The following is a 14484-nucleotide window of genomic DNA, read 5'->3' as shown; positions in this document are numbered from 1 at the left end:
CAGAGCAGACAGGGATTTAGGGGCATCTGCATCTCAGAGGGATGAGTAGTCATTTAGCAGGGAGAAAGAAGGATGTGATTTTAATTCCAGCTTCCTCTTGTCCTTTGGCTGGGGGCTGAATCGCAGTTGCTTACTGATGTGAGTGCAAATAGATGAAAAAGAGTCATACTGTTAAAATGTGTGGATGGTCAATTTGATTTAGACAGAACTAGTTAATTTACTTGTTTGCGAATGATTTAATCAGATACAAACTAAAACAGGAAATAATTTTCTGGTTGATAAAATAATCCACTATTTCATGTTAAAATAAATATGATCCTAGATTTTATCATACAGTACTGGGGTTATGTGGTGCTGGCCATTTCATCTTTTTGCCTTTTTGTACAGTTGCAGTTTTATGCTGACTTTTTCAGGTATGAAATGGTGCCCTCTACTGTGGGACATCTTGTACCGATTGTGCATTAATTCATACCAGGAAGGGAATTTTTATCCATTTTGACAAATTATGTCTTAAAGTTGTTTTTTTAAATATTCCACTTATAGTCTAATGTTATTAAAAGTGGTTGTATTATTCAAATAAATTATATCTAACAGCAGGAGATCACTTAAGAGTTCTTCTGGTTTGATGAGGTATCATAAACTGTTATATTTTTTCAAGAGTCAATGGGTCCAAATGGGGATCAGAACCAAAATAAATGAGAACATGAGACTAATACAAAGTCTTCAGAATTAAAATACAATTAAAACAAGTTACATTGCAGCTTTGTGCACGTGTATTATAATATCCAAATTTCCAATATCTCCAAAATTCATGAAAATACTTAACTACAACCAAAAAGAAAAGGAAACAGATACTCTTTAATTTTCGTACATGGGTGCAAAAAGGTTTGCTTACAGGTATGAAGTGTAAATAGGAAGGGATAAAATTTCAATTTGCAAGCATGAAGGGGTGTAAGAATAATCCAGAGCTGTTTGCATGACAGGAATCAGGTCAATGAGAGCGTATAGCCGTTGTTAAAGCCATTTTTCCTTTCGTTTACGATAATGAATCAGCGCATCAAGCTGGCTCAGTCAAGACTGACATATCACTACCATAAAACATTTTTAAAAATGATAAACAGATATTTGACATACTGGTAAAACAAATCCCTGTGATATATATAGTAAAGTGACAGACACATTAATGATATTCAAAACTTTGTTTATTAGGTTTGTAATATTCTGAATAACAGTCCCATGGATACCTGTACACTAAACTACAGCAAAATAATTACAGTAAATATGAAGTCGCAGCCATCGCACAGCTGCGTGGGAAGTACATTCTTTCAACCTTCCTGTAGAGTAGGAGTATAGCTGGGGCCGAGAAAATGAAGAAACTGGTTTCTTATGTCTGAATGTGTGCACTGGGAAGCTGTCTTAAACAATTGAAAAATAGACAATAAAAGTAAAAGCCTGTTTAATAATCACGAAACTAGAAAACAACATAAACTCTAATTTGTAAATGTAATTCACTTAATTGAGTGTAGTTTTGGTAGGTGAACTGTTGTTAAAAATAGGAAATGTTATTTTGAGGGGTTGTGGAGTTTATTAATTTTTTTCACTTTAACTAAAATTCAACATTGCAGTTTTGGTTGTTGTATTTAATGTCAGCTCTTACTGCTGCCCTTATGGCGTTTTTTCTTTTCATTAATTATAAAATAAAAAACAATAATTTTAACCGATTCCAGCCCTACAGAGAAGACACTCTACTCTCCATCTCTCCTTCCCTGTTGGATTTATTTGGTTTTTCTCATCAGACTGCATTTTTCATGATCACTACTGAAGAAAACAAATAAATATTGTCCTTTATGTGGGTACATACAATACAATACTTTATTGTGTCACTTCTACCCTACGCCAATGCAAGTCTCTACCATCCATATTTCTGCAATATATTCTCTAAATATTAAGTAGTTCTGTGCTATTTTCTTTCAGTTATATTGTAATGAAAGCGTGCCATTTAGTTTAATAACTCTGAAATATTTAAATCTAACCTGACCAGAAGACAAGAGTATATACAATGCTATTGATATGTCCTATGTACAACCAAAACTGAGTTTCTATCTCTCTGATTGTACGCTAACAAACAGAAACGTCAGTGTGCCTTTAGTAGTCTCATATTTAATCCATTGTGGCGGGTTTAGGCCCAGATCTGGAGAAAGAAAAGAAACAGCAGCTATAACCAAAGGAAGACGTTAAAGATTGCAGAAATGATCAGCTAGAGAGAACCCCCACCCCATACCCGAAGAGTGTGGTCCCAGGATCCTGTGCAGAAGGCCGTCCCATCGGGGGAGACGCGCAGTGTGCTGACCCGATTCTCATGTCCAAACAGAATGGAGACCCGTGTTCCTTTGAGAACGTCCCACACGTTTATGGTGTAGTCATTATATCCACCGAACAGTAGCCGACCTAGAAAGATCATAACCGGACACAAGTAGATTTTGTGGTTTCTGAGAGCAATAACTGCATGTTGTGCAAAAGACCTCAGGATTTGGAGCAATAGCAGTGGGAAGATTATACCACTGAGTGAGAAATCAACGCTGGAGACTCCAAAGATGATGCTCTCTTTGGAATAAATGGCCACTTCTCTGTCTGCCCTTAAGTCATACAGACGACACTGAAACAAAATTGGGGAATTAAAATTTTAATGTTAATATAAACCACTTTAAATAGGTTTCAATAGTTAGGTGTGAGGTGTGTGGTTGCTTTGTGGTGTACCTACCGTAGCGTCATCTGAACCAGATGCAAAAGCATCTCCACTTGGATAATATCTATTTAAAAAGAACAAGTGGACACAGTTATAAAGACCATGTTACTTGTATTGCATTTTCTAACAGTGAAATACAAGCAACAAAATGAACTTGGATCAACACAGTGACGTACCGCACACTATTTATGTCAGATTCATGAGTTTCGAAGGACTGAATGCACTGCCCTGAACGCATGTCCCACACATTAGCCTTCTTATCACAGCCCTGCAGTGACAGTAAAGGTAAATTTAACCAAAAACATACTCAAAAAGATGTAAACAGAGCTGCGTGGAGACAGTCCTTACCCCTGAAACAAACGTGTTTCCAGTCTCAGATGGGGCCAAATCCAGACAGAGCACGTCTGCAGCATGGCCATGGAAGCTCTGCAGCAGCTGTCCACTTTCGACATCCCATAATGCGCAAGTCCCATCTCCGCTGGATGTCAGGATCTACGACCCGAGCAGACAAGAGGAAGAAGAATTATTTCAGACATACAGTGTCACGTGAAAGTATTCATACCCCTTGAACCTAAACATTCTGTTGTTACAACTATAAACGTTAATGTGTTTGTTTGTGTTTCATGTTTTAGAACAACACAAATTAGCACAAAGTTGTGAAAATCGTAACCATTTTTAAAAAAAACTGCGTGAGGAAATTAATTCATGTTTTTCACATTTTGTTGTGTGCTTTTTATTCAGAACCATTTGGTCTAAAACCACACAAAAAATCAGATGAAATTGCTTTTCTTCACCGGAGACCTATAAGGCAAATAGAGTCCACCATCTGACAATGGAAGGGTTATAGCACAACTGAAAACCAACCAAGACATGGCCATCCACCTAAACTGACAGACGGGGGAAAAGTGGATTATTCAAAGAAGAAGCCAAGGGACTACAGACATAAAATCCCAATAAAATACATCCCCATTGGTGGCCATAACGTGACAAAATATGAGAAGATTCAGGAAGTATGAATACTTGACTATAAATGGTTTGTGTTTGCTGTGAGAACCATCATGTGACCAAGACACTAAAGCAGGTCTTCTGTGAATCATTAACAGAGTCATTTTGCAGTTTTTTTTATAGTCTGACCTGCATGTCTGAGTTGGTGAAGCTACAGGCTGAAAGGTAATTTGTGTGCATCGCCACTGACTTCTTTTTAGCAGCCAGGTTCTCATTCTTGTCCAGGGACAGAGGATACACAGAGCACTTATTATCCAGGCCCCTGTGACAGATAACAAGCCCAGTTTATGAAGAATTAAACGAACAACAGATTTAGATTGACATGGGTTGTAACATACTCACCCACAAGCTACGGCGCAGCCTGATGGAGCGTAGGCGCAAGCCATCACCCAGGTGCAAGGCATTGTCACAGCGTGCTCCTAATAAACATCAAAACAAAGCAGCGTGAGCATGGCACAGACTGTGAACATTCATTAGGCATGATGAAAACAGGACGGAGTAGATCATGGATATAAGAAGTATTACTCACAGAAACCTGGCTGCAGCAAGAGGATTATATTACTATAAATGAGTCAACTCATACGAACTATTTAAATTTTCACATTCCTCGAAATACCGGGCAAGTAGGAGGAGTAGCAACCATCTTTCAGTCTGATTTATTGATTAATCCCAGACCAATCAATAGCTACAACTCTTTTGAACATTTAATCCTTAGTTTTCCTCATCCAAATTGCAAAGCACTAAAACCACTTCTGTTTGTTGTTTTGTACCGTCCACCAGGCCCTTACTCTCAATTTTTAGATCAGTTTTCAGACCTTTTATCTGATTTAATGTTTAAATACAGATAAAGTTATTATAGTGGGGGGATTTTAACATTCATGTTGACACTGAAAGTGATAGCCTAAATATAGCCTTTAATGCTATCTTAGACTCAATTGGCTTTGCTCAAAACATTAACAAACCTACCCATCTTTGTCTTCATTCTTTGGACCTTGTGCTGACATATGGAATTGAGTGTAAAGACATAACAATATTTTCTCATAACCCTGTCCTGTCTGACCATTTCTTAATAAGCTTTGAGTTTAATTTAACTGAGTACTCCACACCTGAAAGACAATTTCATTATAGTAGATCATTATCAGACAATGCTGTAACAACCTTTAAAGAATCTGTTCCACTTTTAATTACCTCATTATCACTGAAAAACACAGTGGAGGGCAATAATTCTGTTTCTGCGCTTTCACAAATTGATTCTTTTGTTCATAGTGTTACTTCATCATTGCGTGATGCATTAGACAATGCAGGCCCCTTGAAAAAGAAGGTAATTATTCATAGGAGGCTACCTCCATGGTTTAATTCAGAGCTACGTACTTTAAAGCACAATGTTAGAAAATTGGAGAGAAAATGGCGCTCTACACACCTAGAGGATTCCTACTTAATCTGTAAAAATAGCCTACTGTTGTATAAAAAGACACTTCACCAACCTAGAACAGCTTATTTCTCATCATTAATAGTAGAGAACAAGAATAATCTCTTTAGTACAGTTGCTACACGTACACAGAGTCATAGCTCTGTTGAGCCATCCATTCCCTTAGCTCTCAGCAGTCATGACTTTATGGGATTCTTCTTAAATAAAATTGATTCTATTAAAAATAAAATCTTTGACATACTCCCGAAGATGATTACTTCATCCTCAGCAAGTGAGACAACATTGGAAGTAACTGTGGAACCTGATCTGTGTTTGGACTGCTTTGATCCTGTGGAGCTTCCTGAGTTATCAGAAATATTAGCTTCATCTAAACCTTCAACTTGTATGTTAGACCCAATCCCAAACAAATTATTTAAGGAAGTGTTCCCTCTGATTACCAGCCCCATTTTAGATATGATTAATCTATCTTTAGTAAATGGATATGTACCACAAGCTTTGAAGGTAGCTGGAATTAAACATTTACTTAAGAAACCTTCGCTTGATCGAGATGACTTGAACAATTACAGACCTATATCCAATCTTCCGTTCTTATCTAAAATTCTTGAGAAAATAGTTGCTAATCAAATGTGTGAGCATTTACACATCAATGACCTGTTTGAAGAGTTTCAGTCAGGCTTCAGAGCTCATCATAGCACTGAAACAGCTCTGCTGAAAGTCACTAATGACATTCGTATGGCCTCAGATAATGGACTTGTGTCTGTACTTGTCCTGTTAGATCTCAGTGCTGCATTTGATACAGTCGACCATAATATTCTCTTAGAAAGGCTGGAATATGTTGTAGGGATCAGGGGAACAGCGCTAGGCTGGTTTAAATCTTATCTGTCTGACAGATTCCAGTTTGTTCATGTAAATAATAAATCATCTTTAAACTCGAGGGTTAATTGTGGAGTACCACAGGGTTCAGAACTTGGGCCAATTCTCTTTACTATATATATATGCTTCCAATAGGTAAAAGTATCAGGCAGCATGGGATAAATTTTCACTGTTAAGCTGATGATACTCAGCTTTATTTATCCATAAATCCTGATGAGCCCAACCAGTTAGATAGACTACAAGCATGTCTTGAAGATATAAAAACTTGGATGACTTTACATTTTTTTGCTTCTAAATTGAGACAAGACAGAAGTTGTTGTCTTTGGACCGGAGTCTTTAAAAAAGAAACTGCTTAGTCAATCACTTAACCTGGATGGCATTGAATTGACCTCCGGTAATAAAGTAAAAAACCTTGGTGTTACTTTTGACCAGGACATGTCATTTAAATCCCATATTAAACAGGTTTCTAGGATTTCCTTCTTTCACCTCCGGAACATTGCCAAAATTAGAAATATCCTATCCAGGAGTGACGCTGAAAAACTAGTCCATGCATTTGTTACTTCAAGGTTGGACTATTGTAATTCTTTACTATCAGGATGTCCACAAAATGGAGTTAAAAGCCTTCAGCTGATTCAAAATGCTGCAGCAAGAGTTCTGATGAAAATTAAAAAGAGAGATCATATTTCTCCTATTTTAGCTTTCCTTCATTGGCTCCCTGTTTAATCCAGAATAGAATTTAAAATTCTCCTCCTCACATATAAAGCCCTTAATGATCTAGCTCCATCATACATCAGAGATCTGATGGTTCCATACGTTCCTAACAGAGCACTTTGTTCTCAGACTGCAGGTTTACTGGTGGTTCCTAGAGTCTCTAGAAGTAGAATGGGAGGCAGATCCTTTAGTTATCAGGCTCCTCTCCTGTGGAACCAGCTCCCAGTTTTAGTCCGTGAGGCAGACATCCTGTCTACTTTTAAGGCTAGGCTTAAAACTTTCCTTTTTGATAAAGCTTATAGTTAGAGTGGCTTAGCCTTCTTCCCTCCCTGTTGGATGGAGTAAGGGGGAGTCAGGTTTAGCCTAAACTGGCTCAGTTATGGTTGAGGTGCAAACACACCCTCCATTTTTGCTACCTGTATGACCCCCTCTCTTTTCCAATGGTTATAATCAGTCTGACAGAGAGAGGTATCCCAATCCTTGTGGTTTGACATTGTTGTAAAAAAGTGCCGTTTAACTAAATAATCTGAACTGAAACTATCTGTGTAGTTATGCTGCTATAGGCTTAGGCTGCTGGAGGACATAACGACCACTTTCACCCTCTTCGCTACATTCTCACACTACTCTCCAATTTTGCATTATTTGCTGTTATTTCAGTTTTTAACTTTGTTCTCTCTTTTGTCTTCCTAGAAGCTACACCTGGCCTGGCTCTGTGTCTGCCTGTGACACCTTTCTGGAGAGGGGAATCATCCGAGCTTCTACTGGCAACAATTTAATGCTCACCCTCTACCGATGATCCACATGGCCCTGTTTTTTAGTGTTTAACCCTTTCTCTCTCCTAGACATGGCGATTGACTGAGCTTTACTGTGACTAACTCTATGTGCTCTTTTTCAGACTCTAACCTTGTAAACTGGCTGAGTTTATCTGTTCTTTCTTTCTAGGTGAAACAACTAAAGGAGCTACATCCATTAACATTTACTTTTCCTTCCCATAGAAAGTACTCCTGGATCAGTGCTTCTGTGTTCTTTTTGTGTCTCTGCTCTGTTCTCTCAAACCCCCAGTCGGTCGTGGCAGATGGCCGCTCACACTGAGCCTGGTTCTGCTGGAGGTTTCTTCCTGTTAAAAGGGAGTTTTTCCTCTCCACTGTCACTACATGCATGCTCAGTATGAGGGATTGCTGCAAAGTCAACGCCAGTGACTGTCCACTGTCTCTACATGCTCATCCAGGAGGAGGGAATGCTGCAAGTCACTGACTGGATGCAATCTGCTGGGTTTCCTTAGACAGAAAAACGTTTTATCCATTTTGAATAAATAAATAACTGACTGCACTGTTCAATAGTTAGGAATAATTGGAATGTATGTATCTGACTGTTGTGAAGTGCCTTGAGACAACATGTGTTGTGAATTGGCGCTATATAAATAAAACTGAATAAAAACTGAATTACAATGAGAGGTTCTGAACAAGGAGTTTTTCTTGTTCTTTGAGACCATTGGTCTGTGCCTGACCAATAATATTTCCATGATTAAAATATAAATAAATATAGCTTAAAAGGTTTAATAAACGGAAGTAACCTGATTACCTTGTTGGTGGTGAAGGCATCCCATACAATCACTTTTCCATCCTGCAGTAAAAGACGACAGACATTTAGAAAAGGGAAAACCTATTCGTTCAACAAAAAACTGGCTTTAAAGTGGGCAGCAGAAAAAATCTGAGCAGGAGGGACTATGTGACCTGTGAGGAGCTGACAATTCTCCTCTTGTCCTTGCACCAGTCCATGCACAGAACTTTGTTGCCATGTCCCTTCAAAGTCCTACGGGTTTTCATAACGAACTGACCCAGGGCTTCCACCTTCTCTGCCACCTGGTGGACTGCAACCACATAGTATGAGTTACAGAGACTTACAAAAATGTTTATGTTCCTTAAACTCTGCAACCACAGAATTTAGTGTATTTTATAGAGATTTTATGTGAAAGACCAACACAAAGTAGCACTGAACTTTAACTAGACCATTCCATGTCACAGTAGCTCTGGCTGTATTTTTAGGGCTGTCCGAGGTGAGACTTTTGGAGCCTTTAACATATTTTCTTTCAACATTGTCTAACATTTAGCTCCATCTACCTTCCAGTCATTTCTGAGCAGCTCCTCTGTCACTGCTGAAGAAAAGCTTTCCCGCAGCATGATACTGCCACCACCATGTTTTTACATGGGGATATTGCATTCAGAATGATGTGCAGTGCTATTTTTTCCTCCACATTTAAATTTTGGACAAGATGTTTGTAGTGTCCCCTACAAGACTTTTGGCAAACTGCTAATGAAAAAATTTTCTTCTTGCTGCACTAAATTTGTAGGCTGTACTAGTTGTCTTCTCAACAACCTGACCCACCTAAGAAGTGGATCTTTGCAGCTGTTCCAAGCATCCTGTCAGTATAGGTACACGGTGATATCTTGGTATGTTTCCTATATAGGCTTCCTATTTCTAAATTATGGATTAAACAGTATTATGGATTAAACAGTGTTCAGTGAGATACAAGACTGGGATATTGTTTTAACCAATCCCTGCTTTAAACTTTTCCACACTTTTATCCCTGACTTGACTGCTGTGCTCCTTGGTCGTCAGGATGCTGGTTGCCCACTAATGTTCTCTAACAAACCACTGAGACCTTCAAAGAACAACTGGATTCATACCAAAATTATATTATGTACAGGTGGACTCCACTTTCCAATTAGGTGAATTTTGGAGGCAGCTGGATTTTTGGGGGTATCAGAGTAAAAGGAACAAAATACATATATGTCCCACACTGTTTAGTTTTTACTCGTACTAGTACTCGTCGTCTTCCGCTTATCCCGGATCGGGTCGCGGGGGCAGCAGACTCAGCAGAGACACCCAGACGTCCCTCTCCCCAGACACCTCCCCCAGCTCCTCCAGGGGGAGCCCAAGGCGCTCCCAGGCCAGCCGAGAGACATAGTCCCTCCAGCGTGTCCTGGGCCCCCCCCTGGGCTTCCTTCCGGTGGGACGTGCCTGGAACACCTCCCAAGGAAAGCGTCCAGGAGGCATCTGGTATAGAGGCCAGAGCCACCTCAACTGGCTCCTCTCGATGTGGAGGAGCAGCGGCTCTACTCCGAGCTCCTCCCGGATGGCCGAGCTCCTCACCATATCTCTAAGGGAGTGCCCGGCCACCCTACAGAGGAAGCTCATTGCAGCCGCTTGTATCCGGGATCTCGTTCTGTCGGTCATGACCCAAAGTTCATGGCCATAGGTGAGGTTAGGAACGTAGACCGACCAGTAAATCAAGAGCTTCGCTTTTTGGCTCAGCTCTCTCTTCACCACAACGGACCGGCACAGTGTCCCCATTACTGCGGCAGCCGCACCGATCCGTCTTTCAATCTCCCGCTCCATTCTTCTCTCACTCGTGAACAAGACCCCGAGATACTTAAACTCCTCCACTTGAGGCAGGAACTCCCCTCCAACCTGAAGAGGACAAGCCACCCTTTTCCGGTCGAGAACCATGGCCTCGGACTTGGAGGAGCTGATCCTCATCCCAGCCGCTTCACACTCGGCTGTGAACCGCCCCAGCGGATGCTGTAGGTCTTGGATAGAGGGGGCCAGCAGGACCATGTCATCTGCAAAAAGAAGAGATGAAATCCTCTGGTCCCCAAACCAGACACCCTCCGGCACTTGGCTGCGCCTAGAAATCCTGTCCATAAAAGTTATGAACAGGACCGGTGACAAAGGTCCTCCTTGAACCGGCCTTCTTGGCGTCCCTGTCAGGGATGCTGGATACTGCCCCTCCCAGGGACTCCATTATTCTGCTGGGGGACTTCAACGTCCACATGGGAAACGACAGTGACACCTGGAGAGGTGTGATCGGGAGGAATGGCCTCCCCGATCTGAATCCGAGCGGTGTTTTGTTACTGGACTTCTGTGCTAGTCACGGATTGTCCATAATAAACACCATGTTCAAACATAAGGGTGTCCATCAGTGCACTTGGCACCAGGACACCCTAGGCAGAAGGTCAATGATCGACTTTGTTGTCGTATCATCAGACCTTCAGCCGCATGTTTTGGACACTTGGGTGAAGAGAGGGGCTAAGCTGTGCACTGATCACCACCTGGTGGTGAGTTGGATCCGCTGGAGGAGGAGAAAGCCAAACAGACTTGGCAGGCCCAAGCGCATAGTGAGGGTCTGCTGGGAACGTCTGGCGGAGCCCTTTGCCAGGGATGTATTCAACTCCCACGTCCGGGAGAGCTTTGACCAGATTCCGAGGGATGTTGGAGACATAGAGTACGAGTGGACCATGTTCTCCGCATCTATTGTTGATGCTGCTGCCCGTGGCTGCCGCCGTAAGGTCTGCGGTGCCTGTCGCAGCGGCAATCCCCGAACCCGGTGGTGGACACCGGCAGTAAGGGACGCTGTCAAGCTGAAGAAGGAGTCCTATCGGCTGTGGTTGGCTTGTGAGACTCCTGAGGCGGCTGACGGGTACCGTGAGGCCAATCGTGCCGCGGCCCGGGCTGTGGCAGAGGCAAAAACCCGGGCCTGGGAGGAGTTCAGTGAGGCCATGGAGAAGGACTACCGGTTGGCCTCGAAGCGATTCTGGCAAACCGTCCGCCGCCTCAGGAGGGGGAAGCAGTGCTTCGCCAACACTGTTTATAGTGGGGGTGGGAGACTGCTGACCTCGACTAAGGACATTATCGGGCGGTAAAAGGAGTACTTCGAGGATCTCCTCAATCCTGCCATCACGCATTCCCTGGTGGAAACAGAGGCTGGGGACTCGGGGTTGGACTCTTTCAGCACCCAGGCTGAAGTCACCGAGGTGGTTAAAAAGCTCTGCTGTGGCAAGGCTTCGGGGGTGGATGAGATCCGCCCTGAGTGCCTCAAGTCTCTGGATGTTGTGTGGCTGTCATGGCTGTCATGGTTGACATGCCTCTTCAACATTGCGTGGCGGTCAGGGACAGTGCCTCTGGACTGGCAAACTGGAGTGGTGGTCCCCCTTCATAAGAAGGGTGCCCGAAAGGTGTGTTCCAACTACAGGGGGATCACACTCCTCAGCCTCCCTGGTAAGGGCTACACCAGGGTATTAGAGAGGAGAGTCCGACCGATAGTCGAACCTCGGCTTCAGGAGAAGCAGTGTGGTTTTCGTCCGTGGGTATAGAGCTGGTCCGTGGAACACTAGACCAGCTCTATACCCTCTACAGGGTACTCAAGGGTTCATGGGAGTTTGCCCAACCAGTCTACATGTGTTTTGTGGACCTGGAGAAAGCATTCGACTGTGTCCTTCGTGATGCCCTGTGGGGTTGCTCCAGGAGTAGGGAGTTGGGGGCCCTTTATTAGGAGCCATCCGATCTCTGTACAAGCGGAGCAGGAGTTTGGTTCGCATCACCAGCACTAAGTCGGACCTGTTCCCGGTGCATGTTTAGTTTTTATTCAAATTCTTATTTATATATATTTTTTAAACTTGGATTATTTTCTATCCACGTCTCTGTCTGTTTTCTACTTTGTGTTGGTCACACAAAATCCCAATAATAATGCCTTACAGTTTGTGGTTGAAACGTCAGAAAGTGTAAAAAAGTTCAAAGAGCATGAATACAAGACGCTAGATTAATGCTTCACCTGTACATGCAACAATAACATATTAATTATTAAACTGTTGCTCAATGAAAATAACCTTAGTTTCTGCTGAACAGAATGAATGCGTTAAACGTGCATTAAAATAGCACTGGAGGTTCTGGCTGTTGGAACAGCAGGGCATTAGAGAACCGAAGTGGACGGATGAAAGCGATCGAGAAGCAAACATTTGGTTCTTCATCGGTAACATCAGATCAATAATCTGTAGCGACATATTCCCACCCCATGAACAGCGCAGAATAGCCGAGCTCAGCCTGAGAACCGTGCGGTTATAATGAAATGCGCTGTAACTTATTCTCCCTGACAGCAGGCAGGAGCGGAGATGCATGGAGGCCTCTCCATTTTCAGGACTCACGCTCGACATCGTGCAGCTTCGCCCTCTCCTCCTCCAGTTTGGTCTTTAGCGTTTCGGACTCGGTTTTCAGGTGGGTCAGAGTCTCGTTCAGCTGAACCTCCTGTGTTGCCATTTCAGGGATTAGAGGAGATCTCATATATTTCCTTTGTGCGGGGAGCGACGGCCAGCGGAGAGGCTTACAGCGGCGAAGCTAACAGCTGATGCTGCTGTCATGACGTCAGGGGGAGAAGATGCTCCTTCAGGAGGAGGAGGAGGAGGAGGGTCCTGTATCCCGGTGATGAGGCTGCATCCTCATCACCAGTCAGCCTTACTACTCCACTGCTGCTAAATAATGCATTTTCACTCTGCCGACAGGATAAAGAAATACGGGTTTTCACTCTCTGGGGGGTTGGTGAGAGGATAGACGGAGCATTTTGTTAAATAAAACGAACAAAACAAGGTTTAAAAAGAACTCTGTCAATATTACAACATAATATACAACATTCTCGAAGCTGAATCAGTTAAATGCGTTTATAACGACATATACAGTTAATTTTGATTCAGCATGATCCGAGCTGTTCAGTTTTTTAACTCCATTCTTTCTCCAGTCGACATGTTTTTATCTCAGCGTATGGATGTTCAGGTAAAAATATTTACACTTTAGTTCGGATACCCTATGAAAGCCTTTGTTTGCACATATGCATATTTTAATGACACTGGAAAACCTAAGAAATATAACTAAATAATTAGAAACTTAGAAAAAAAGATCTAATAAAACCATATGTAAAATGGAAGAAAAAATGAAATTCTATTGAGGCATAAATTAGGACAGCCACACATTTATTTACATGTAAAATGGCTAAAATCAAACACACATATATCACATAATGTGCACACGAAGACAACAGCGTTTCTCAACATTTTAAAGGAGGCTTGCCCTGTTGAAAACTTAAACATCTAATTTGGTGTGCTTTTGACTGTTAAGGTGAGAGTGAACACAAGGGTAAGATTGAAAGAGCTGCCTGAGGCCTTCAGAAAGAAGATTGTAGCAGCTTATGAGTCTGATGACAGGTTTCAAAAGAATTTGAAATCAGCCATTCCACTGAATAGTCGATAACCATTCAAAACATCTTCCAACATGCCGTCTGGCCATTCAAGAAAGTTCACCCTGAAAGCAAACGGCAAGACGCTTAGGAATCTCCAAAAATGTCATCACAGAACCTACTGCAGGTTCTTGTTACAGCTGATTTTAAAGTGCATGCGTGTACAATTAGACAGCACCAATGTACCTTTCTTGGGACATCTGCAAGGAGGAAACCTTTTGAAGGCCATAATTAAGTTTGCCAGAGAGAACATAGACAAAGAGCAGGACTTCTGCATTAATGTTCTTTGGGAAGATGAGTGTAAAATGTAATTTTTTGGACACCAGGACAGGCAGGACCTCACCAGCTCACCATGGAATACAGTAGAATCTAGCATGAATTTTACCAAGTATCAAAGTGTCATTGACAACGTCCCGAAACATACCAGTAAATTCACCGAGGACTGGCTGAGATTTAAGAAATGGAAAGTCCTGGCCAGAACCAAAGCCCACATTTTTATTTCATTTAGATAATGTGCAGAAACTTGAAATAAGCTGAACATAGAATAAACCCCTCAAACATCCCAGAACAAATAAAAACAAACAAATCTGCTGACAGAGATGTGTCTGTCCCAACTTGCTCCATGGTCCCAGATTACATATATATTACTACTTAGAA

At 42.1% G+C, this 14484-nt stretch overlaps 1 protein-coding gene across 1 annotated transcript; it reads right to left on the bottom strand.

The window, feature by feature from the left end:
• Nucleotides 1–1184: 1184 nt before the first annotated feature.
• On the bottom strand, nucleotides 1185–12967 carry gnb5a (guanine nucleotide binding protein (G protein), beta 5a). The gene is made up of 11 exons (XM_047387463.1): nucleotides 12746–12967; nucleotides 8498–8634; nucleotides 8346–8387; nucleotides 4094–4170; nucleotides 3881–4013; nucleotides 3095–3238; nucleotides 2923–3014; nucleotides 2762–2810; nucleotides 2560–2656; nucleotides 2282–2448; nucleotides 1185–2191 (listed from the first exon to the last, which is right to left on the bottom strand). Exons 1-11 carry the CDS (start codon nucleotides 12879–12881, stop codon nucleotides 2180–2182), a joined length of 1086 nt encoding a protein of 361 aa, XP_047243419.1. The 5' UTR covers nucleotides 12882–12967; the 3' UTR covers nucleotides 1185–2179.
• Between the last annotated feature and the right edge of the window lie 1517 nt (nucleotides 12968–14484).

The sequence above is a fragment of the Girardinichthys multiradiatus genome, chromosome 2 (assembly GCF_021462225.1).
Source record: "Girardinichthys multiradiatus isolate DD_20200921_A chromosome 2, DD_fGirMul_XY1, whole genome shotgun sequence".
NCBI classification, from domain to species: Eukaryota; Metazoa; Chordata; class Actinopteri; order Cyprinodontiformes; family Goodeidae; genus Girardinichthys; species Girardinichthys multiradiatus.
The sequence above is the reverse complement of the archived record's forward strand: the minus strand, read 5'-3'. Positions and strand labels throughout refer to the sequence as shown.